This window comes from Natator depressus, chromosome 9 (assembly GCF_965152275.1).
Source record: "Natator depressus isolate rNatDep1 chromosome 9, rNatDep2.hap1, whole genome shotgun sequence".
NCBI lineage: Eukaryota > Metazoa > Chordata > Testudines > Cheloniidae > Natator > Natator depressus.
The window spans coordinates 46,276,111-46,302,635 of record NC_134242.1 but is presented as its reverse complement, the minus strand read 5'-3'; the positions used below and the strand labels follow the sequence as shown (position 1 = coordinate 46,302,635).

General features: G+C 42.2%; 1 protein-coding gene across 2 annotated transcripts in view; it reads right to left on the bottom strand.

Moving 5' to 3' along the window:
- Nucleotides 1–495: 495 nt before the first annotated feature.
- Nucleotides 496–26,525, bottom strand: part of HS6ST1 (heparan sulfate 6-O-sulfotransferase 1) — a 261,131-nt gene continuing 235,101 nt past the window's right edge. For both annotated transcript variants that reach the window (XM_074964012.1, XM_074964013.1), the window contains one exon: nt 496–2,860. In XM_074964012.1, coding sequence (XP_074820113.1) covers nt 2,152–2,860 — 709 coding nt within the window. In that variant the 3' untranslated portion in view covers nt 496–2,151. The remainder of the gene's footprint in view (nt 2,861–26,525) is intronic.

Here is a 26,525-nt window from a genome sequence, read left to right as displayed (position 1 = left end):
CTTCCACATTTCAGCCTGGAGCAAATATTTATGGTCTTGTTATATACATCTCTGAAAACCGGGAGTGGCTCTTAATGGAAATACTGACAGACCCTGAAAGAGAACAACACTAGCAGGTGTTGATTGATAAGCCTGATCTAACATAGCACTTTAGCACGTCTCAGTATGGTTAAAGTTAAGATGTGCTGGCCCAGGCTGTGAGGGCCTAATCCAAAGCCCACTGAAATCAAACGAAAGACTCTCACTGACTTCAATGGGCTTTGGATCAGAGCCATAATAGGGTTATGTTTTAACCCCAAGTGTTGCTCAGGTTTTCTGTCCAGATACTCTGTCATCTTTCCTCTCTTTTAGGGAAGAGCACCTACAAAAGCAAGCTGTGTTGCTCAGAGTTTATGTCATGGAAATCAGGCAGCTCCTGCAGCAGGCACCCACCTCCCCTGCAAAACTCAATTTGAATTCTACAGTGTTGGTAGCAGTGTGCAAAGGCAGAGAGAGAATTAAAATACAAAGCGAGCAACACTTCAGTGAATTCCTGTAAAGGGAAAGACAACTCTGTAGAAAGGACATGCTGGAACTGAATATATCATCTCTCTGCCTCTCCTCCTGTGATTTCACTGTCATATTTGATCTGCAGTTAACACAGCCTCTGAAAATCAAGGTGTCTCCTATTTTATTCATACCTCACTCAAAACAGTAGCCAGTTCAGATCCTAGGGGCCAAGTAACAATGGGTGATGCATGGAGCAGACAAAACCTGCTTCTTTTCCATGTTTCAGACCAACGCAGAAGTGCTTAGAATAGCAACAGCAATGACAAAAAATAGACGGATTTAAACAGAGTGTAGGGGAAATGTGACAATCCACTGCTGTTCTTTGAATCAATGTGAGTAGGCAGATGCTGGTTAGACTGCCACCAGACTGGGGAATGAAAGTTACCAGACTCTCTAAAAATGAGAAAGGTGCTGGTCTGATCAGGGCCTCAGACTAAAAACAGGGAGCAGGATTGGGAACATAATTTATCTTAAAAAAAACCAGCATTTGGAAATTTAGGTATGTGTAAGTACATGTGTTCTCTGTAATTAAGATCTCATTTCACACACACCCCCCCAGCAAAATAAACACGTCTTCATTGATAACTGAGTACTCGTGGGGTATTACTGGAACTCTACCTGATGCATGCGGGAGTGATGCTATTCTCTCTCTCTGCTTGGCTTGTCTCATGTACAGAAAAGGATTTTCATGTGCTGTTTACAAGTGACATTGATTAAAGAATGTACTGCACACGGGAAGGGGTGACAAGATTCCATCTGTGTGTACGTGAGTGATTCTACATGGAATTTGGTTGGCGTTTATTTGGCTTTTGGAACTTCTTTGTGAAGCAGAAGCTGAGGATGTTTGTGCATGAATTCACTAACTATTGTTACTATGGTAAAGTGGCGTACGTGTGTGACACCAGTGTAATGTATCAAAACCATTGTGCTAAGTATATGTTCTAGGCCACAGTCAATTTGTTTTAATGTTTCTCATCCTCTGCTGTCTTTCTTCTTTTATTTTTATTCTGCTCCATTTTCTCGACAGTGGTTGCCATTTGAGTCTGAGCAGCTGCCCCTGTGGCTAGATCATACCCTAATAGCTGAGCATGCAATCAACCTTGCCACTACTATCCTTACTTTAGCAAAACAAAAATAACCCCTCATTACCCTTCCCCCACAAAAAAGAAGGGAAACAAAGGGAAACCTTGATTTTAAAAAATTATCTATATACATGTGTGTGTTTGTATATCTGTCTTTATACTCGGGAAAAAAAGATTAATAAAAGATCCTACCTCTGCCGTCTGTTTCTGAATTTGGGAGGATAAGAAACATTACATTGTATTTGGCCTCATAAGTGGGTGGCTGAATTTGTGCATTTTTAAATCTGAGTTATAATGTTGACCCTTTTTTGTTTTTTAGGTATTTATTTATTTTTTTAAGAATCTCATTGGTCTTGTAAGAAACAGTAAAAAGACCCATTGTTTAAAGAAGAATTCTACCTTCTGTTTTACAGACTTGCTTTTAAATAAAAGATTTGTTGTTGGTGGTTTTGTATTTTTATTTCCACGATCTTTTAACAGGAAACCCTAGAATCCCATTCAGTATAAAAGTCTGCCTAGGCTACCACTTCTCTATAATATGGCTCATGTAGTCCTCAGTGGGCAAGCGTCCTTGCTCTTCTGTCTCTTCCTTGGGAAGTGCCTCGTTGGACCGGTGAAGAAGCCTCTCTTCCCGATTCTTTATCCTTTGCTCCATCCTCTCCAGCTGCCGCTTGTACTGGTAGCGCTGTTGGAAAAGGTCCTTTGCATAGTCATAGAGTTGCATGTCCAAGTCATTGAGCTCCTCAATCCTCCGTATGGTGTTGTTATCCACCTCCACTCCGCCTGCCCTTGTACTGTTGTACTGCATGAAGGGCCTGATGAATTTCAGATTAAAAGTTCTCTCAAACAGGTATTGAGTCTTCCTCTGGAACTCTGTCAAGCCAAAAAAGGCCATGTCTCTAAGGTTCTTCTTTGCACTCTCTAACAGGATCTGTGCTCGCTTGTTCTCGGGGATAAAAGACATGTTGTAGCAGCCCACCAAGCTCAAGTCAGCCAACATCCTCACTTGGCGGTTGTTTGCCAAGTTATACGGGCAATCCATGAACTCTTGCAGCGTGCATCCTGACCAGTCTGTGCCTTCATAGCATGATGGCAGCTCTTCAGGGGTTGGTGTCCGACCATCACACATATGTAAGGAAGTTTTCCAGGTAGCTCCTCGTTGGACGTGCCTCCATTCACTGAGGTAACGGGACACAGGGTCTCTCAGCAGCGTGATGTAGTAAAATTTTCTACAAGAAGAAGGAAAAAAAATATTCAGCTTGTGACAAACTGTAATGTGGCAAGCTGGGATCTATGGCACAGAACAGCAACAGTCAGTGTCTCAACATTCATTTAAATTTACCTCTCACAGATTCTTTTCTTCCTAGAATCTGTACTGCTAAGCAAACTGAGTGACACCAGGACTATGTTCTCCTCATAACTCATCTTTTCCAGTTTAGTCACACCAACTCAGAACTCTCTCTCTGGGATATCGCTTTCCAGCAACAGACAGCAATGTCAGAACAAATCATCAGGATTCAACTGATCTACCAGCCTCATAGACCAACTCTGGCTTTAGGGTCTGACTGGCCTTTCACACGAACATGCCTCTCCGGAGTCAGCCAAGACTCACGCGGTAGCACTGGCCAATAACTGATTTATTTATAAACTGACCCAATCCCGATCACCGCACCGACCTATTGAGTGGGCCACCTAGTACTTCGGTTATCTCGCTGCCGCACTGAACTCAGAAGTCTGCACTGAGGAACGGAGCAGCAGCAGCAGGATATATTTTTTTGAAATGGGAAATCAAGAAGAAAACACACTCTTTGTAGAAACAGGTAAGCCGGGGGGGGGGGGGGGGAGTCTACCCCCAGCACCTGCTAGCTCCCATTTCAGTTGACCCGCACAAATGCAAATGACACAGGAGAAAAATTCTGATATCCAAGCGGGATGGGTACAAAGGCAAGGCAGTCAAGAACAACATACATAGTGATAGAATATATTTTCATAGCTCCGAGTATAGTGGAGTGTATTAAAATGCAAATGGCACCTTAAACTGTATGTCTGATACCCTGTGGTGTGCAAAGAGTCACTGCAGCCTCAGTTCATGGTGCGTGTGGCTACCCAAATGTTCTGCGTCTCTCATAATAAGGGTAGCCAATTACCAGTTCTAACTGGAGCCTGACTGCAAGGCCCACTAGAGTTCTTTCACTGAATTCAGTGGGCACTCGATCAGATCCTTGGTGTGAAAGGCTTCTAGCTGCTAAAGAAGGCAGGGTATTAGATCCACTGAGGTGCCCCAGGCTTATCTGGCTGTGTGATGTCATCTCCAGGTAGGAGCACAAGGGGCTTTACTGGAGTAACAGGAGACATGAGATACTCTGTATCTTGCCTTTCAAGAAGGATGTAGTGTGAGGAGAGGGGCAGAATTCTTTTCTTGCTAAACAAGAGTCTGTGGAATGCTGCTACGGCTTGCTGCATTACTGGGACAGCTAGATAGATATAAACGTGACAGACATTAGCGCAGGTTATATGGGGCACTGCACTGTTTTTAGAGAAAATAAAAATGCAAAGTAAAAATTCTGTCTTGGCTAAAGTTAGTGCACGCTCATATGTTCCCAACACTTTCAGTATTATGCTTCCTAATGGTCACGCACGTTGCTGTATGAGATGGAGCAAGTTAATTTAAAGAAAATGCATCAAAGACCTTGCCCAGGAAATCTAATTGTAAAGAATGTTTTCTTTCCCACTTTCCTATTAGTTCTCTAAAGCCCACAACAGTGAGTCAGAGTCTATCAACTTCAGTGGGTGTTGGATCACACCCCAATTACTCTTTCACTTTCTGTTTTTGTGACCACAGCTGGTAAGAATGTTGGCTATTCACCGGAGGTTTTCAACCTCACCCCGTGCCAGAAACATTTGTAGAATGGGGGTGGGGAGGGAAGGAACCTCCCTTAAGTTTCTTTCTCTTCCTTTTACATTGCAACCCATAATAATGATTCATCTCCCCTGACTGGGATGCAGCTCTGGTTTATATAAGCAGTGCTAAGAAACCTCTAACAGAGGGGGATAAAATATGACAGTGGAAAGACCAGGAAAGCCGCAATGGATGCCAGATGTTCAAGTAACAGACCCTGACACTAAACACAGCTCACATTTTTTGACTTGTGAACTATATAGTGGACTTTTTATTTATTTTTTTAATTTACTGCCATGGAATCCAAAGGGCATTTTTCATGAAGTAGTTATAAAACTGTATCTTATGCGGATAACGGTAGCACTTGGAAGCTTCAATCAAGTTCTGGTCTCATTGTGCTAGGTACCATACAAAGTCATGGGAAGAGACAGTCTCTGCCCTGAAGAGCTTATAATCTAAGTAAGCAAGGGTGGGGAAAAAGAAAGCATTAGTATGGCCATTTTACATATGGAGAAGTGAGGCCCAGAGAGATTAAGTGACTTGGGCAATGTCACACAGGAAGTCTATGGCAGAGCTAGGAACTCAATCTGAATATCCTGAGCCACAGTGCAGTGCCTTTACCACAAGACCATCTACTGGTCAACTTCTTAACTGCAGAGATAAAATGTACCTAGTATATGAAGAAAAACTAACATTCCAGATACTGCCCCATATAATGCCTTGAAATGCCAACATTCCACTAAAACCGAGAAAACTAGCACTTCAGCATTACTATGCTACATCCTGGTACCATGCAAAAGCTGCAGTCGGACACAGCAGTGAAAGGATTAAAAAGCAATATCCCCTTCTCCCCATTGTTACTGCAAAAGCTATTTTAATGGAGGGGGAGTACTAGCAAATATTTTACAATGTGTGGTCTCTCGCTAAGATTCCAGCAATGAGTGGCATCGTGGGTATGGTGGGCACAGGAGACCGATGCTACTGGAAGATTTGGAGGGCTCACTTTCCAGCACAACAGAAGATTGAAGTAGCAACCACTTCTCCTCAAAAGATGGAAGCTGATCTGCTGGTGAGGAAGGAGGATGCACCTTTGGGGACTGGAATACCAGCAGCAGGACTAGGTATTTGGTGATGCATTCAGAAATTATGCTGAGCTGAGGAAAAAGTCCTAGAAGCAGCAAGGCCACCAAAGGGAGCTCGAAAAAAAGCCACACAAAGGGTACAGAGAGACAAAGAGAATTATAAAGCGGGCCACCGCTTCCCGCAGCTCCCATTGGCCGTGAACGGTGAACCGCGGCCACTGGGAGCTGTGTGCGGCCATACTTGTGGACGCTCAGGTAAACAAAGCATCTCGTGGCCCGCTAGGGGCTTACCCTGAACAAGCCACGAACCAAGTTTGGGAACCCCTGATCTAGGTGAATAATGATGGATTTAGGAGCCTAACTTTAGGCACCCAAGTATGAACATTTTAACCCAAGATTTTCGAATTCTCCAAACAGACGTTTTAGAGTTACACTTAACTTCAAAGAAAAGTTAGCCATACAGCACGCCCCATCTTTTAGCAACAGTTGGCAGAGGTATTATTATTACCATAGCAACAATGTATAAGAAAGTCTGAAGCCTAGAATTTTTCTTCCGTGTGGTTAAAAACACAGGCATTGCCACTTGTCAGCAGCAGTTTGAAATTTATGAAGAAACACTTGATTAGTGAACTTCTCTTTTGTCATCAGAGATAAAATAAACCCATACCATACATGCACCTGTGAGTGCCCCTTCCTTTCAGCAGGGTGCCCTATGCAGCGACTTAATTCAAATATGCCTAAAGACTGCACTGCTCACTTCAGAACTGTGGTCTTCTTCTAACTCAGATAGTCCTATTCAACACTGCCTCATAAAAAAACCCATCTCATTTTGGTGATGCCATGCCAGGCCTCGATGACCTTCTTGGAGTTAACAGCTCCAGCAAAAAAATGGAAGCCGTATTTGGTAAGGTACTTTGGGTTTTTTTTTGCCCATGTCACAGGCAGACAAGGCAAAATCACAGTCCCTATTCTTGGGGGCTCCTCTTCTATGCACCTCCTTGGGAAAGAGATTTGAAAAAAATGAAAACAATCTGAATTTTCATGGTTTTGGTAAAACAACCAAGTTTTATAACTGCAATTTGAGAAAAAGAAACATTATTACACCAGAGGAAGGATGGTCCTGTGGTAAACTCACTGTACTGAGCTCAGAAAACTTGAGTTCAATTCTTGGCTCTGCTGCAGGCTTCCAAACTGCCCTCAGACAAGTCAGTCTCTCTGTGCCTCAGTTTGCCATCTGGAAAGGGGGAACAATGCTTCCTTTGTCCATCTTGTCCATTTATCTTGTGGGCTAGGATTGTCTCTGACCATGGGTACGTGCAGCCTCCTAGCACAAAGGGGCCCTGATCTTGGATGGGGCCTCTATGTGCTACTATAATAGTTAAATAATTCCTTGGGCCAATCTTGTCAAGAAACCCTTTGTGCCATTAATGGGAAGTGAAAACCTTCATCTTATAAACGACACTTTCCTGCCTCGCTCTTGCTATCTAGCAGCCAACATGACTTAGCAACTGAGCAATAGCTTCTATGTATGACACTTGTTCTCTCCATTTCATTTACATTTATTCCCCACCCACTTTGATACAGACCTCTTGCTTCTCATTGCTGGTCATTAAAATGTGCTGGAAGTTTTTAATCTTATTTCAGTGAAGCATTTATGTTGACCTTCTTCAGTACAATCCCCTCTTTGCTGTTAAGATTAACCATTTCCCCCATCTAGCTGAAAAGGGCACATTATTATTTTTTCTGCTGCTTCTCACTTAACATTCAAGAGTCCTCACAGGAAAATGGTCTTGTGCTAAACCCACAAAACTACTGCAAGCCCTTCTTGTTTCCTTTGGTGGCTCTCAGCCAGATAAACACCAGGCCTAGCTGCTTCCACTCATAAGTGCTTCATCTTGCCTGCCAGAGAAGGGGGAGGAAAAGGAAGCTGCAGGGGTCTACTTCAGCTGTATAACCTCAATCTGTCAGGGCAACATGCCTTAGGGCTACAATTTCTCCCTTAAAGCAAAACAAAACAGGCTCCAGCCCCCCTGTGTTCTTGATGAACTAACTGAACTGAACAGGGAGCCTGCTGGCTTAGAAGACTGAGAATGCTTTGCTTGGTTTAAACGAAATGCTAGTACAGTGTGGGACATGTGGTGGGGGAGAAGGCTTCTACGTAAGCGAAGCCCATGTGTATCCTCACTGTAGTTAAAAGACTTTTATGGTGGTTCCTCAATCCATAATGTGTGTCAGTTCTTGCTGTAAACGGCCTACGTGAGCCTGCCTCCCATCTGTCAAACGAAAAGGAGACTGGGCTTGGAGTGTACAGAACAAATTTGTTTGCACTGCTGTTTAGCCTGCAAAAAGAAGTAAGTGTTTGTTTATAAAAAAGTAAGAAAAACTCTTGTTCCATACAGCAAACCGTTTAAACTCTCACCTCACGGAGGCAATTACGGGAATTACTGTGTAAGTATTACTTTTCGTTTGCCAAGGTTGCCTCCCTTGAAAACAGAATGGCTCCTAATGAGCAGTTCAGGCAATGAGGTTACTGGACTGAATGGTGGTTCCCTGGTGATCCCTGAGCCGTAAATGAGGTAGCAAGCATTTTAAATGAAGTTGAATATCTTAAGTGCTTTATACATTTATTATGAAGTGATACCAGAGGTAACTTAAAAAATAATGATTTAAGCTGTATTCTGCTCCTACCCCTAGAGCCATAATGGAACTGTCTCTTGTTGTGGAAAGCATTTAACTGGAGAACGCTCTCTGTTTAGCCAATTAAAGCACTTGATTCAATGAAAGTTCCTAAGTGCTTTACAATTTATTTAATATCAAGAAATGGAATCTCTACCCATCTATTTTAGGGTTCTCTCCAGCTCCATATTGTTCAATTTCTATTTTTCTTCTACAATCAGACCTCTTCCATAACAACATGCTCTCTCTGGTAGAAATTGTAATTTAATACATATATAATGATCACTTCCTTTGGTAGCAAATAGGTCTAATTTTCCTCAGTCTATTTCCTCCCATATGGTGTTCATTTAAACTTCCTGCATTTCACACACAATAACCTCCTGGAGCCCTTTTAAAGTCATAGACAAAAAGAAAAACAAACAAACAACCCCTCCTATGTTTAAATAAAAATTGTGACACATCAACCAAAGCCAGGAAATTCAGTATTAAGGTCAATACTCTGTCCTCAACTCATGTAAATACATACTTAGAGCTTTATTATTTTTTCAGTAGACCACCACATCTACATATCAAGCCAATGCATGCTTTGATACCTGCATTTATTTTGCATAGCTGGATTTCTTTTGCCTGATGGCCTGTGCTCTTGAGACCTTTATTTTTTAAAAAGGTAGAATTATTTATGATGTGACCTACTCAGTACCATCATATACACTCTTCTGAGCTCACAGGTCACTCACTGACTCAATGATGCTTGCAAGCATCCCATTACATACTGGACACTAATCCAGCAGATACACTGGTCCATTGATTTGGTGCTTATAGGTGCACCAGATCTAATGCTCTTAGGAACATTTCAGTTTTGGGGAAGCTGGAATGGGGAAAATAATGCTCTCATAATATAGTAATTAAAAAAAAATTCCTGACAAAATAACAAGAAATTGGACTATTATGGAATAATCACCTGAGTAAAATCAGGTTCACAGGTATGCTTTTCAAAATTAGAGACATTTCATAGTTTTATAAATACAAAATGGTGACATAAAGCAGGTAGAATCCATCCCCCTAGTTTCAAACTAACTTCCCACTCGTAAAGAGTCGAAAAATCACCTCCTTCTGGAGCTGGGTTTTACCATCAAAAGGGGTGACTCAAAAAGAATCACAAACTCCAGCCTTGGCTTGGCTGCTCCAAAAACTCCTTTCCTTAGGACCTGTCAATCCCAGATCATAGCTGCTCCTTCCATAAAACTTCTCTTACCTCTGGTCCATTCAGAGCCATCTAATGAGCCAGACCTGCCCCAATGAGTCAGCAGTAATTAACCTGCTAACAGAGAGGGACAATAGGGGTTCTGTCACAGTGACTTTTTCCCCCGTATAATGGCTAAAAAGAATTTAAAAACAAACTGATTTTTTAAAAAATGTTTTAAAAAGTGAATTTTAGAGTCTGTGAATGGCCCAGATCTGCCAGCCCTGGAGACAGCGGTTCTATTTAGCCACAGAAGAGATTTAGCATAGACAGTTGCATCAGGTCCCTTGTCTGGATTTGTATTAATCTAGAAAGCAACAGGCTGAGCAATGTAGTTCCTCAAAATGGATCGGCTGTACAGTTGGCAGAGTATACATATATCTGGATGCTGGGGCTTGCATAGATGCCACCACTCAGAGCACATTTTAATTGCTATGGACATGTAAAAACTGAACGAAGGAACAGAGTTAAAAATGGAAGAGCTGACTCAACAGCTGTAGTTGCTTGTTACAGTGAGTATCCATGGTTTGTATTTCCTTATTTTACAACCAATTAAAATCTGTTATCTAAATACCACAGATGTTTCAGTTACCTATGACTATAATAACCAGAAATATCTAACATGGGGCTGAATGAGAATTTATCTCTGGCTAACCACAGAAACCACAAAAGGAAGGGCATACACCTTCAGCTGTTTTTTCCTGTTTATTTCACAAAATCTGAGGTCTGATCAATGCATTGTGGGCCTTACTGACACAGGCCTTCATTGTAACATGAGAAATCACTTTGGAATGCCAGAGAGAGAGAGAGAGAGAGAGAGAGAGAGAGAGTGTGTGTGTGTGTGTGTGTGTGTGTGTAAGTGTAACACAAGGCTTCCTCCTCGCAAACATTGCAGAAAGGATAGCAGATGCTGAGAGCACGAGGAAGGAGGCAAAAAAGCAGCCACAATTTAGTGTTAAAAAAAAAAAGGGAAGGGAAGAAGGAAAAAGGAAAGAATAAATTATTTTTTTAAAAGCATTTTTTTCATCTGTCTCAGCCACCCATGAACCTACACAAATTGCTCCAAATTGACTCCCCCTGTGATGTCCGCATGAGAAAGGATACATAGGCACCTCGCCACAGCTTAAAATAGGTCAGGCTGGTTCAAAGAAGACTGTAATGGCTATGGCGAGAACTCTACACAAACCAAACCAACAGAAACCTCCATGTGACTTTGTACAGATCTAGAGAGGGCCAACTGCCATAAGTATTCTGTTCCAACCAAAGTGAGGGAGAGGGTTGCAGTAACTTGGAATACTCAAATGTTGAATTTTGAATCTGGCAGTAGGAAAAACGTGCATCTGTGCATGATACATTCCTTGTATCTGCATACACAGTTGTTACATGATAACAACTGCTCAGAGTGAGTGATCCCTATTGCAAGCTGATCTGCAAAGGAAAAAACGTTAGGTTGTGCCTCTTTTTGCTTGTCTAACATGTATAATAAAGAAAGCCTGGAATTTTGCCTTTGCTCATGCGTCTGTCCCCACTTCGTTCTCTCTTCCTCCTCCTCACTCCCGTCTTTCACATGCTCTCCCCCCGATAGGTCCCTACCCAGGGGCATGCACAAGGGGGGACAAGCAGGGGCACTGTGCCCCCCAGTATTAATCTAAAAATATGTATTTGTGGTCCAGCCCCGGCCCCAGCGGCTGCTCCAGCCCTTGGCAGCTGCTCTAATGTGCCCCCACCCCAAAAACAGTCAAATTTAAATTCCCACGCACGCCCCGGTCCCTACCTCACTCTCTGCAGTATTGTGTGTGTGTGTGTGTGTGTGTGTGTGAGTGTGAGAGAAAGAGAGAGAGAGAGAGATGGGGAGGCTGACAGTGCTGCAGGCCAACAGTCTCTACCTCCTCTCTCCGATTAAACTGCGAGTGCCCAATTCTACAACACTTCCCCCTTCCTGTTCAGCAGAACTCTTAAGGGCTGAAGAATTGGAGTGAGCCCGGAAACAGGTGGCTGGAACATGGGCTTCTACTGGAGGGGAGGGAGAAAATATCTAGCCAGTCTTGATATTCAGGAGGCATTGCACCCTTCAGGATTGTGGGGCAAAAGTGAGACTCCTTCAAAAGGCAGAACATCTGGCAACACTGGCAGAATGTTACTCTAGTTGGGGCATCCTGAATACAGGAATGGCTGGATATTAATTCCTCCTAAGCTATCAGGAATGGAAGCTTGAAAAGTAATTTCCACCATGTATGAAGTAAGGATACAGCTTTAATACTCCATGGCATTGAGATCCTAAGTAATGAGCTCTTGTAGGTAATATACTGTCCTACATACATCTCTAGTTTAGATTTGCTAAGAGTATACTATTATCTATCTATCTATCTATCTATCTATCTATCTATCTATCTAGGTATTTGATGTTCTCACTATCCTGGCATTGTATGACTATTTTATAACTCAGTTAGTACAATTCAACTAATTTATCTACACCAAATGGACATGGATAGGTGGTTAAAAACAAAACAAGGATATTTTGAAAATGTGAATTCAGTTGCTATGAAAGCACTGGAGTTCCTTTTGCATGATCTTTCTAAAAGGAGTTCATTTCAAAAACACGAGTTGTTATGAACCTTAGGAGTGAACTGCAAGTTCATTTGTCAAAGTGACAGATGTGATCAGAATTGGCAAAATACAAGTGCGGGCGCACGTGCAAACGCACACACACAAAAGAGGGAGGGGGAGAGCATTTCAAAATCCTCTGGAGCTTCAGAACCCACTAAAAGCTAATGTTACCTGTAATGTTTCTGAGCAAGTGCTGTCCTTTATTATCATAACCCCTCACAGCTCACACACTTCGGAAATGGTGTCTTCTACTCAAGCCAGGTACCAAAGATGATGGCAAGTTACAAATCAAATACCCAACTGCATTCTCTTTATTACATTTCTGAGGTCTCAAGAAGTTTGATGTGATCTCTGAATGACTTTCGTAAACTGGCTGATCAATAGCAAATCAGAATGCTGACAGATTGCAAGAGAAAGTTTCACCACCAGAAGAGTCTCATCTATTTTGGCACAGGACAGATTGTGGGAATGTGGGAATTCTTTTTCCACTCTTCGCATTTTTCAGCTTTTATTATACTTTCCCTATCATATGATGGGAAATTTCAGGCGGAAAAATGTTTACATTTGCTGTAAAAATATTTTCACTGCCTTCACTTAAGTGGCTGTATAACAGAGGCTTTCATTTCTGTTAATTTTAGCACTACACAAAGTGACGGTATTAACATTTTTACAAACCAATTACAGCCCTGCTAGTTCTAAACCAGTGTGACCAGTGGTTTACCAGGCTTTTGTATACATATTTTTTCTATATTAGACTTATTTAAAAAATAAATTAACCCCCGAAGAACACTGTATGGCTTGGATGACTGGTAATGAGCCACAGCTTTTCAACCTCTGTGACAGCGATTTGAATTCACACTAGATTGGCAGTGGATGAAAGTAGTTACCGTCTGTACAGTGACCTCCTGTATATGGAATGAATTGAGGATCTCATTTCTAGCGCCTCGGGAGGCAAGTGTCCACATCACAGAACATACCACCACAAGCTGCAGTCTCTGCAGAAAGGCTGAACTACTCTCTCCTCCTCTCCATCAGGACAGAGCCCCACTGGGAGGGAACTGCAGGGAAATCTGCACTGTCAACCATGCTATAGCCGTTTTAAAGAACAACAACTTTAGGGCTCCAGCTTTCTGGGCTGTCAAGCCAGATCTAGATACATTTAAACCGATAAATACACATTAGACAAATAAAATTAACCCTCTGTGTGCTGAAACAGTGTTTTGCATTTAATACTGGCACATTTCAGAAAGAAGAGCTGCAAACAGAAGAACAGAAACAAGAGAGTTTTGGAGGACGTGTGAGAGGCTTTCCTTCCAAGTTCAGCTCTACATGTGATTTTAAGAAGGCCTGAGATGGAACAGTGCCTACAAAGATGTGCCATGTTTCCTTTCCTGCCTGAGACCAGGTGGGATTTTCTGTGCACAAAGAGCAAGTTGGTGGCTGTGCTGGAGGAAAAGATTCTTGGATTGGAAGGCTAAGTAGAGACATTACTGAGAATCAGAGAAGCTCCCAGACTGCCGGATTCAGGAAACACCAATACCCCTGACTCAAGAAAGAAAAGAGCTGGCCACCAAGGAGTCAGAGAGAGAGAGAGAGAGAGAGATCAGAATGGAGGCCTGACAGCTTGAAACTACCAGAAAGAAGAGGTCACAGTGGCATTCTTCACAGCTGAAGATACATGAGGACGGGTAGGCTGTGACCATCAAAGAGAAGAGGACCAGGATGAATTCTAGACAGCTATAAGTTTCCAAATGACACCAGGTCCTCAATGTGGAAACTGTGGAATATACCTCTCAAGATCCAGCTACTTCAAGGGAACGGAGAGATGTACAGGCATGGATGGCAGCTTGGCCAAACTTGTAAGAAAATCAAGCTTGCCCACAAAGAGTGTTCCTACCGTCCAAGGAGGACAGATGATCCCTACTGGGGATTCAATACTCAGAAGACTAGAAAGAACATTCTGCAAGGAACAAGTGGACAATAGGATGGTCTGCTGTCTTTCTGGATCCAAGACACAAGATTGGATAGGCTTCTGAAGTCAGTGGGCAGGGATCCATAGGTGATCCTAAGTATCAGCACTGCATTGTGGCGTATCTCACAGATGATGTAGTCTCATCATAGGATAACACCACTCTTTCCATTCCACTAGTATCACAGAAGGATAATAATCAGCAGCTACCAGAGTTAAAAACCTTTAAATCAGCAGGTCCAGATAACTTACATCTAAGAGTTTTAAAAGAGCTGGCTGAGGATCTGGGCAGACCATTAATATTGATTTTCAAGAAATCTTGGAACACTGGGATATTCGAAAGACCGATGAAAGCTAATGTGCCGATATTTAAAGAGTGCAAACAGGATGACCCGGATAATTATAGGCCTATCAGTTTGACATTGATTACTGGCAAGAAAATGGCACAGCTGATACAGGACTCTTTAATAACGAATTAAAGGAGAGTAATGCAATTAATGTCAATCAATATGGGTTTATTGAAAATAAAATTAATAAAGTTCTCGAATTAACTTGAAATATTTTTGATGAGATTACAAGTTTGGGTGATAAAAGTAATATCACTTTAGACTCAATATACTTAAGACTTCTGTATGGCTTTTGATTTGGTACCACACAACATTTTGATTAAAAATCTAGAAAGATATAAAATGAGCATGGGAAACTTTAAATGGATTAAAAGCTGGCTAAATGGTAGGTCTCAAAATGTAATTGTAGACGGGGAATCATCACTGAACAGATATGTTTCACGTGGACTGCCACATGGATCTGTTCTTGGCCCCACACTATTTAACATTATTTTAATGACCTGGAATAAAACAAAATCATCACAGATAAAGTGTGCAGATTACACAAAAATTGGGGGAGTGGCAAATAACGAAGAGGACAGGTCACTGATACAAAGCAATGTAGTCTGCTTGGTGTGCAAGCAAACGATATGTGTTTTAATATGGCTAAATGTAAATGCACACATCTAGGAACAAGGAACATAGGCCATACTTATACAATGGGGGAATCTATCCTGGGAAGGAGTGACTGAAAAAGATTTGTGGGTCATGGATGACTGCTGGCTGAACATAACTCCCTGTGTGACACAGGGGAATCTCAATTAGGAGTAGAGAGTTTATTTTGTCTCTGTATTTGGCACTGGTGCGACCATTTCTGGAATACTGCATCCAATTCTGGTGTCCACAATTCAAAAAGGATTTCGAAAAATTGGAGAGGGTTCAGAGAAGAACCATGAGAATGATTAAAGGGTTAGAAAACTCATCTTATAGTGATAGATTCAAGGAGCTCAGTCTATTTAGTTTAACAAAAATAATGTTAAGGGGTGAGGATTGATCACAGTCTGTAACCATCTATTTGGGGAACAAATATTTAATAATAGGCTATTCAATATAGCAGAGAAAGATTAATACAATCCAATGGCTGGAACCTGAAGCTAGATAAATTCAGACTGGATATAAGATGTACATTTTTAACAGTGAGAGTAATTAACCATTGGAACAATTTACCAAGGGTTGTGGTTGATTTTCCATCACTGGCAATTTTAAAATAAAGATTGGATGTTTATGTAAAAAATCTGCTCTAGGAATTATTTTGGGCAAGTTCTATGGCCTGTGTTACACAGCAGGTCAGACTAGATGATAGATGATCACAATGGTCCCTTCTGGCCTATGAATCTATGAGAGGGATGCACATTCTAGAATCTGCCACAGAGAAGGCACATTAGCAGCAAGCTGAAATAATGCAAAAATGAAGAGGAAGCAGAAGTCATGCAATATGCAAAGGTACCTTGTCTAGATCAGTGACAAACGAAGCTGCTACACTGGAAATTCCATTCTCCTTTGAATTGCAAGTTAGCCTTCTCTTTGAGTGACTCATGGATCACAGGCAGAGACACTCAAGGAACGTTTCTAGAGCAACAGTGCAATGGGTAAGAAAAGCTTCTGCATGAAGTGTTATGGATAAACCATGATGAAATATTTGGGAGGGAGGGAGAAAAAGGAAAGGGGGTAGTAAGATAGGCTGGAAGACTAGGCAAAGTAAAGCTACCACTTAGATAGGATAATTGTACAGCAGTCTGCCTGTCAGAACCTGAAGGGATTCAGTTTTTGTATCAGGAGGCTTCAATGCAAATGCCTCAAATTTTTGCATTTTCTTAGAGTTGTTTGGGGACTGTTTCAATTCCCCACAAAGTAAATGGGAGACCGTCTACTGATTTCAGCGAAAGCTGAATCAAGCTCTTAATCTCAGAGGGAAAGGGACAATCAAGGAAGTTACTACCATATAAGAAAGAGCTCTAAGTAGGAAGAAAAATGCAAGGTGCTTTAAATCCAAACCCCATTCTCCCAGGTGACAGTGCTGGAGAAGACTCAAGAAACAGACTCAAAATGCTGACACAGCTTTGAAAAATAAGAATGAAAAGCCCCAAGCATCCACCGCCCTCAATGGATTCCAACTCCCAGCCAGCCAGGGTAACACAAAACCAATGTATTCTCAATACAGAGATCACAATGAGCAGTGCAACCCATTCAGAGACCACATACAGTGCCATCTACTAGGAGAACCCAAACCCAAAGAGCTCAGCTGCACGACACCTGCTAGCAGCATTGGGCTGCTAGTGAGACAGAACAACCCCAGATCGGCAATACAATTTACAGTTGAACTAACATCCCAAATGGTGCAAATTAAAGGCACTTATTAACAAGCAAGACGCCTGGACCTTCCTTCCCTCACACAGATCCCTTGTCTAAATCAGCGCAGTGAGAGGTGCCTGCAATGTTGTTCACTTTTCTTGTGCAAAATGATGGTGTGGCCTAGGGAGAGGATCAGAGCACCTTCTTCTCAATTCATTAATGCTTTCCAGCTCGGGAGCAGCTGATGCCGACAAACAGCCACCAGATAATCCCAAAGGAAGCAGAGCCACTAATCAATCACTTTTACCTTTAAGATCACTTTGAGCTGCCACTGTCTAATACTGTTCCTCTAATTAATTACACAGAAAAGCACTTAAACACCAGATCAAAATAATCAACTATACAGCTTGAACTAAATCCTGTCTGTGCAGCTAAAACCTTTGAACTGGATTGCTTGTTAGGTGTGCAAAATCCTGGATATCAGTGGTGGTACTGTGTGGTCCTTTCAGTGGAGTGGGTTGCTGAAGTCTCTGGAACGGAATATAGGTAAAAAACCTGTTTACGCAAAGACCTTTCACCTATGAAGACAAGGGAAGCCAGCACCGGGTGCTTTTGTGAAAGGTCCTGACTGAGGGAAAGTCAGCCATGGCTGGGAAGAAAAATGACTGGTGAGAGATAATATCTTGAACAACCTGGATCTTGCAAGATTAAGTTTTAGACTTTTGAGTGTAACCCTTTTTAACTTTGTTCCTTTTCCTTAGCATCACTTAACCTATGTCCTGTTGTTACTACATTTATTTAATTTTTTCCACAAACCAACACAGTGCTAAGTTTAAAGGGAAGGTCTGTTTATTCCCAGTTAAGTTAATAAGCTGTGATGTGTTCTGTGTCTTCAGAGGAACAAACTTACCATATTATTTCTCTGAGCTGTCCAGGAGAGGGCAGGACAGCGCAGAGCACACCGTTTGGGGGAAATTCGGGAATGGGGGTGTGTGGGAGGCACCCTGCAAGTGGAAGACAGAGTGGGGCTGTGGGCAGGCTGTTGGGGTCAGAGCTGCTGACCCAGGGCTGTCCAGCACATTCAGGGTGTGACCTGCATGCTGGTAGGCCCATGTTGTGAGCTACAACACCAAAGCTTTGTGAAGCACCCTAGGTTACGAGGCAGGCAGTGACATAACTGCTCACTGGTCTGAATTGCACCCCAGAACATCAGTGTCGCTATTCACAGCAACAAAAAATGATCTTTACATCAATTTTTTAAAATTTATTTTTATGTAGGGTTGAAATCTTTTCAAAATAACAATAAAGAAAAATGACTGGGGATAGAGAGGTCACCAGTTGGTTCAGCCAATCACTGTCTGTTTCTGTTTCACCTCTCATGGTTTAGGATATTGTCAGCATGCAGTTGATTGATTTACAATTTAGTAATCCAGTCGTCATCATCCATAATTCTACAATAAACCACACCACTTAATGTAGCTGTTACAGATGTTCAGAAGTTCCTTCCCTGCTTTTTAGGGAGTGATAGCTAGACAGCAGCTGTAGGCACCAGGATTAGTTGGGGAAAAAAATCTGTCTCCAGCACAATAAAATATCCCTATGTTGCCGTAAGAATACCCTGTCTTCAAGACTGAAAGACATGCTACCAGCTATAGTGTGCCCCTGTCCAAGTCTTTAATAGTAAGAAAATAATTTTCCTTGCAGTGGCAGGAGTAAGAAAATGGACAGCTTCTGTCTAAAAGGTACTATTTCCTAGGATGAAGGAACACTCCCCTCTTCCCCACCCCCAGGCCTTATATAAACGATCCACCAGTGGACATGTACTGTACAACATCTGATCCTACATCAGGACAGTACTCTGTATGAGGCACAACATTTACAGAGATGGTGAAAGTGTGGTTAACAATTTGTTCTTAAAACTGTAAATGGGATTGCTAGGCCCACAGGAAGGACTACAGATTGATTGTGGCCACGCTATTCATTATTCTATTAGAGAAATGAATACCCATTGCTTTCTGAAAACCCGACTGGAGACTTTATGGGCATCGTTACTTATTTTTCACAAATTGCTGATCTGGAAACAGTAGGTCAACTCCTGGTTTCAACTTCTTTTGCTTTAGCCTGAAAACACCAAAGCATGATTTGAGCTGGAAATTAAGGTTTTAATTATTAAAAAAAAAAAAAAAAAAAAAAAAAAAAAGAAGAAGAATATGGAGCACGAGGTATAATTATTTTACAGTGAATAGCATTATTTCTGTCTGCCAACTTGGGTAGCCACAGTCCATTTCAAGCAGGCCAGCACAAACTATCACAGTAACTAACTAGGTAACAAAAACAATCATTCCAGTGAGTGACTCACCACATTGAGGGAACTGTCTAACATGACTGCTAAATTCATTAGCCACACAATTCTAGGAAGATCAGAATAACCATCCTAAATCAGACAAGTGATCCATTTATCCCAGCACCTGACAGGGGCCAGAACTCAATGCTTCAAAAGAAGGTGAAAGAAACCCTGCAGTAAGGACTTACAGGATACCAGCCCTTAGGAAGTTTCTTCCTCATCTCACCTGAGGCAATCAACAATCAAATTCACACTGGATTTGTATTCCTCCACAGGACTTCTTGAAGAAGCTGTGCTGGGTTGGATTCTGATCTTGTTTCATTGTTGAAGAATTCTCTGCACCCATGCAGGATCCCTATATCACTCGCCCATCTGTGAACACCCTGCATTTCTGCCACCATTTTTCCATGTGAAGATTGCATGGGATTGTCTTCCAAGATTGTTAATACTGCTCCAGGAGGACTAGATTGAGGCTTAAAGCCTTGAGTGTGGGGTGGAGTGTACTTGTGGTGCTCTGTGAGGAAACCCAGGGATGGACTATGAATGAAGGAGTCACAATTCTTCCCCTGTTCCCCATTGCTCCTGGAGTTGAAGGGGAAAATACTGTGCTACAGGTTTTTCATCATATGTAGACTATTGCCCCCCCATTTTGTCTCAGCTCCGCTGGCCAGCACATTTTGTAGAGGTGGAGCCTTGGCTCTGCCCACTCCTCACCACTACTCTTCCTCCTGCACCTGTGACACGATGTGAGGAGAGGGTGTGTGTGTGTGTGTGTGTGTGTGTGTGTGTGTTGGACAAACTGACTCCCCTGTGCAGACACATTAGTGTTAGTCACAATCCAGCCCTAAATCAGTCACAGGGATTGCTGTAGAGTAACACAAGCCCGGTTTCCCCTTCCCCCACACATGCCCAAAAGGTATCTGGGAGACGGATCTTCTACCTGAATATGAGTCTCCCAGAAAACAATATGAAGCACTAAATACTAGAACGCACATTTCTGAAGGGGTGGGTGGAAAATAATTTGTTTGCTTCTTTGTGAATTTACATTTGATTCCCAGGCTGGCCAAACTGAACTCTCCTGCTCCACATCTGAAACCTCACAATCTTTCATATTAAGACTATAGGCTTTGCCCAGATCTCACCCATTTCAGCTGCATGAAGAAATGTACAAGACCAGGAAATACTGACTGCTGTTTAATATTACTCCACAATAGAGTTCTACAGAAAATCACCCAGAATCAGGTCTAACAACCTTTCAAATTTATTCTAAGGCCCTGTGCTAAGGCGAAGGCCCCTTTACACAACTCTGCCAGCATAAAGGTTAAAATGGGAGTATGTCACATTTAAATCCATATCAAGGTCCTTTTGCACTGCCAGAGTGGTGCAAACGGAGCTGAATATAAATAAAACTCAGGCCCAATAAAATTTAATAGATGATCATCTCTTTTCTGCTGCAGTTTAGAACCACCCTACAGGATTCCATAGCAGGGATATATTATACGTGTGTGAGTAGTGCTGCTTATTTTCAGGGTTGCCCAACACTTTCCATTATAAGACCCTGTTTTCAGTTGTGTATAACTTTGCCAAAACTTAACTCTTTCAGGTTGCAATTTTCCATGCTGGGTTTTTGCTTCAGGCTCATCAACCTCTAACCCCTGACCTGATCTTGGAAGGGGCATATCTCTAATAAGTGTATACGTGCCACACCCAAAGGGTACGTTTCTGACTAACCTATCATCTTTATGCTACAAATGCTTAAGAATGCTTATAGAAGCTCTAATACAAGTAGAAGAAACTAAAGACTAAGTATATTAGGCTTTGCTATAGGTATTAAGGTTTAAGAATTAGCATAAGGCCGAGAGAGGCCTGGTTGTTAGTTTAAGTTGGCATAAGCGCTTGGCCTAAATTCATGAAATGTAGCAATACGTGCTTTGGAATAAACAAATAAACCACAAAAGAATCAGTACATTGCAGAATTGCATAAGTAAGTTGAAAATAACAGATTTTAGGTATGTTTTGCAGCAAGGTAACCATGGAGTTAACCTTATTGATGTATCAAAACTACTAGGAAAATGATTGATGCAAAGGATTTGCTTGTATCAACGGTGGGAAATCTAATTATGGTAAACCAAAATACCACACATGGGCAAAGGGCTTAAACTTAGTCAGATATGGTCACAGACAAGGGTGGGTGGAATAAGAAAAGGTGTATAAAAAGATGTGGTTATCTCACCTTTAGTTGGGACATTAGGGTGACAAGAAGGCAGAAAAGCCTGTATTGTCACATCCCTCGTAAGATGCTCTCCACTTACTTTCTATCTTCACTTCTGATAATCTCCATAAATTAGTCAGCACAAATATATTGTGCAATTGCATTTATCTGTATGTTTCTTTTAATTTTAAGTAAGGTTTTAATTTCTTTATATGTGTGTTGTCAATGCCCTTCATAGCCACCTGGGTAAAGGACCTATGTTGTGTTAGTAATTTTGTGCAATTTGCACTTTAACTGAACAACGTCTAATGGCTGGATTTTTTGGGGGCAAGTTTCAGCAAAAATGGTTCAGCCATTTCTGAGATTGGCTGAAACATTGCTTTGCTCCGGTTAAAAAAAAGCTTCCAATTGTTTCATTGAGAAGCTCCATGCTTTGGAGAAGAGACTTGAAATTTGGCAGGGTATTCCCCTGGTGCCAGTGATGTGCTTTTTGCTGTTTCTGTGACAAACTGCCCAAATTTGGCCAAGTTGTAAACCTTTGAAATATCTCAGTTTTTACACGCTGAATAGAGACTTTAGCAGCTAAATTCTTCAGAGACTCCACCTGTATGGAACATGCTCCAGACCTCAGCAGCTGGGACTGACCATGATTTCTTCTGTCTCTCTGTAGCCTGTCTCTCCTGCATGCTCAATGTTCACCTTGCTGACACCCAGGTAGCATGTCCACAAACCTCCCTATGCACTATTACCACCTTCAGGAAGCCCTCTCGCTTTCTCCAGTGTCCTAGTGGCCTCCTCATCTCTGTCCTATTGGAATGATGCTGGCTAGTGGCTCATCTGATTTATCATAATCTTTAGGTAGCTGCCAAACAGGGCCACTGCACCCTACCCAATGCCAGTTTCCTGACAGGTGGGAACTAGGAGGCAGCATACTCCCCACTACCTGCTGCAAGAGTTGCAGGGGCAGGCCAGCACATCATTAGGCCTGGACCTTACTAGATGTTTTAGAGGCTCCCTATGAACTATGTGCTAGGAAGTGAAGCTCCACAATGCCTTGCATACAGGTGGCATGGAAGCTGTGAGGTATCTTAGCTCCCTCTCTAAGATTTCTGGGGAGTTCCCTGATCCTGTGTAGATTACTCAGAACTGTTGTAGGAGAGGAGGGTCACTACCACTGCCCTTTGGTGGGCAGGTCATTCTGCTTTCTGGTACTGTAGTAATTCTTGGGACTGGGAGCTAAAGACTCAGGAAGGGACCAAATAGCCTCCCTCCTTTGGGCCTCAAGAGTGCCAGGGCTCAGGAGCAACGTTGCCATCCTCATGTGTTCAAGTGTCATGAGATTATTGAAAAATTATACTTGGTGGGTGTTTTTTCTTTGCCTTCTGGGAGCCATTTCCCAAACTTCTCTCTCCAGCCTCGTGGGCTAGAAACTCACTTAAAAAAAAAAAAAAAAAAAGACAGCTAAGATTCTCATGTTCTCACTTGCCTCCAGGAGCTGAGACTTTAAGAAAAACACCATAAAACTTGAGACTTGTGATAAAATCATGGGAACTGGCAACACACTGTAGGAGGCTGCAAGAGTGGGGAAGAGTTGTGTGCTGGACAACCACTGATGAGAGGAAAAGAGGCACCAGTCAGCAAGGAGCTCAGAACCGGCTGGTGGTCAGCAATTGGGCAGGGAGAGCAGACTGGCTAGTTGGACAGCAGGGAGGAGATATTCCAATAGAATTTCCCTGCTGGGTGAACGAACACCTCTCTCCAGGTTCAGAACAAACATGGGTCCTGGAAGTCAGACTCAGCTTGATGGAGTTCAAGATTCAGTATTGCTGTGAATGTTTCACCGTGATTACCACAGAAAGCAGCTACATGCCTGATGGGGTCTGCATGATTTAAAAAAATAACTTTGTAATCAATAAATGTCCTGGAAACAGATTTAACAAAACAAAACACACATTACAGTTTAACCTGCTGTTCAAATGGGAACTGCTTTGATACTTTGACTGAAAGATCATCTAGCTCCCCTGGATCTCCATTAAGTGCCTCTGAATCCTGTGCTTAAAAGTTAATTTTCCAATTCCACAAAGCAATTCCACTCAGTGATTCACCGTAGACAGCGCTCTGCCTCCTCCGGAAAAAGTGCACAAGGAACTATTTTTCCTGCTTCTACAATGGTAGAAGCACACCAGTGTTACAGCGTAAATTGAAAACCTAGCTCTCTCACACAGATACAATGAACAGCGCATGTAAAGTACAGATCTAAAATTCAAGCATTGGTCAGCGACGATATTATTTCACCAGACATCCACTAGAGGGCACTTTGTTTCTTTGAATTCTTGAAGCTGACAACACTGTAGCACTCAATACAGAGCAAGAGAGAGTAGAATCTCTCCTTATTACAATACATTTATTTCACTTCTCATGGGATTTGCTATGTGTCTTACATATTAAGGTCACAAGTGGGATTTAATTTAATTGGATGCAGGAAAAAATTTTTTTTGAATGTCTCCGTTTCCTCCCTTGGTCTCAGCTGCAGGATAGCAATGCCAGAGTGCCATCCGACAGAGATCAGCATGCAGGCTCATCCGAGTCACAGCACAGCTGGGTACCAACAGCACGCTTTGCTGACAAGGCTAGGCACTGCAATCAAGACAAGAGCATCCTCCTAGGGTGATTCTCTGCACAGAGTCTCCTTTCCAGTATAACTATTAGTACATGCCACTGTGATTCAAATTATGTTAACATTTCCGATTTAATAGGACACAGTCGGTGCTTGCTGACACATGACATGCAAAATGCCTATTGTCCTGGAGTAAATATAGTATATAAATAATTAGAACATGCTGATCTGAGAGTTCAGAGAGCTGGGTTCTATTTCTACAGTGTCTTGTACCTTAGTCTTCTGGCTCAACCTTGACCTGGAAAGATCACCTCCAGAAGTGACAGAGTATGGGCTCCATTCTTAGTCTCCCTGCTGAAACCATTAACAAAGGCAACAACTATTCCTCCCTGAATTGGTGGTTTTTGTCATAATATAATGGTTTACATCCATAGCCCTTTCTGTGATGTGAATACATGCCCACTGGGTCCTAGTGGGCTAAGATCATCAGTCCTTTCACAGATATCACCAAATCGCTGAGACTGTAAAGGATTTCAGTCCCTACCAGCCTGGGCTGGCTATGAGCTGATGATCTTGTTATAAGCAGCTCTACTGGCGCCATGTCACTAATTCCCCGAGTCATCCAATCCCCGAATTGTCTGTTCTGTATAGGAATTTGTCTTTGAGTTTTAGACCAATGGAAGCTGAGGGATAGCAGGATCATTAAGATCCATTTCTCTGAATATTTGTATAGGCTTTTAGACCCCCACATCTCAAATTTTTTAATCTCAAAGAAGGAATATGTATTAAAGGAGGGAACCTGGAAAATGTTCACCATCACAGAATATGTAGGCGACACTCCCTTGGTTTGCTTAATTTAGTCTGATGATGTTTCCCCTTTGAAGCAATTAACTCAAGCAGAGAGAAGTGCCATCTGACTAGTCAATTGCAGGATTTGGGAGTGATGGAATTCCCCTTACTAGTGCTTCCTTCTGTCAGTGAAAAGCTGGGTTGGATGCCTCCTGCTATTCCAGTTAGTCTACAGACAAGCACCAGTGCTGGCATGAAATGCATGTGACTGAGCCGGAGATGAAAACAAAGGTAAGTATCTCCCAATCAGTGCTTGGAGCTGGGCATGCCGGTCACTGCATGTATATTCTCAGCCCAGAGGTAACAAAGAGAGAAGTACAAGCAGAGATTGGGAGAGATGGAAATGGGGCAGTTAATATAGAAATTAGTATTAACAGAATCAGTACAGCAGAGATTCACAATGCACAATTCATGAGAACAAGGTCCTCATGCTAGAGGACTCCCTGCAGGAAGAAGCGGCATCACCACATTACAAAAAAAATCCAATCACAGACTCTATATTTAAAAATTAAAAAGACTACCAGTTGAAATTACATTCATGATTAAAAGATCTAACAGAAGCATATTTAAATTCATTAATTTGGTCCACACTTGCTACCTTGGGAGACCAGCTGCTTCTGGAATATGGGGCAGCAAAATACAAACTATATCTTACTTGTATTTGATCAAAACCTTTTGAAAGTTTCAATGATCAGGCTGTTAACGTCTTTTAGGTGATAATTAGACTCTAGGGGCAGCAAACATTGTTTGGGAGAGAAAATGCTCAGTGGAAACAAACAGTGGAGCCTTTTGCTTTGGAAACAGTTTGTTATTTCCATATTATGTGAAAGACAGAGGAGTAAGCATGGCTGTTTTCAAACAGAAACACATCTTGCCTATGCATTTCAGAAATTAGCTGAGGCCCATCTGTGTGTAAACGATTCATCTTGGATTTTCCTCACTGGGATAACCTCCTGCAATACACATCTCATCTGGAAGATTCAATCCAGCTCAGACTGCTGCTCATTAGTATGATTCTTCTCTGGAAACTGATGCCTACTTGGCTTTCAGCAATGTACAGTAGCTGATTTGTGGAATTAGAGCACCAAGGGTTAGACAATGACCTGGTGCCTTTCCCATCCCCCTTCCCCTCCAACACCCCACTCCTGAGCAGAGTCCAAACATACACCCCTCCTGCACTCTTCACTTGGCATGGCTTCTCTTAGCTTTATCTCAGGACCACTCAGGTCCTCTCACTTGCCAGATTCCTTCTTTTTCTTATATCTAGGTGGAGTTAACGAGGCACCTGCAACGGTGAATCAGCAGAACCCAGAATCTCCCAGCAGGCTCAACACCGTCTCACATGGTGGATACACAGGAACAGTGCAGCAGAAGCTGGGACTCCCTGCGTTCACTTCCTTTGCATGAGATCATGGGTCCTATTTTCCTTTGTCAGGGCAGGAAAAGGGTTAATTAACGATAGAGAATAACTGTTTTTTTGCTGGGTCTGACACAGATCTCTCTGGACATATATGCTAGGCCTGTCAGCACAGCATATATGTATCTCTCTCTGGACATATATGCTATGTCTGCCGGTCTCCCCTGTGTTTCACAGGGCAGATTTTCAAAGCCCACCTCCCCTAGGTAGACACCTCTACCTCAAGTAGATCATTAAAATATTTTGGTAGCTGTGTGTGTGTGTTTGATGATGGCCTGGGGGAACCCATCTCTCCAGTTGT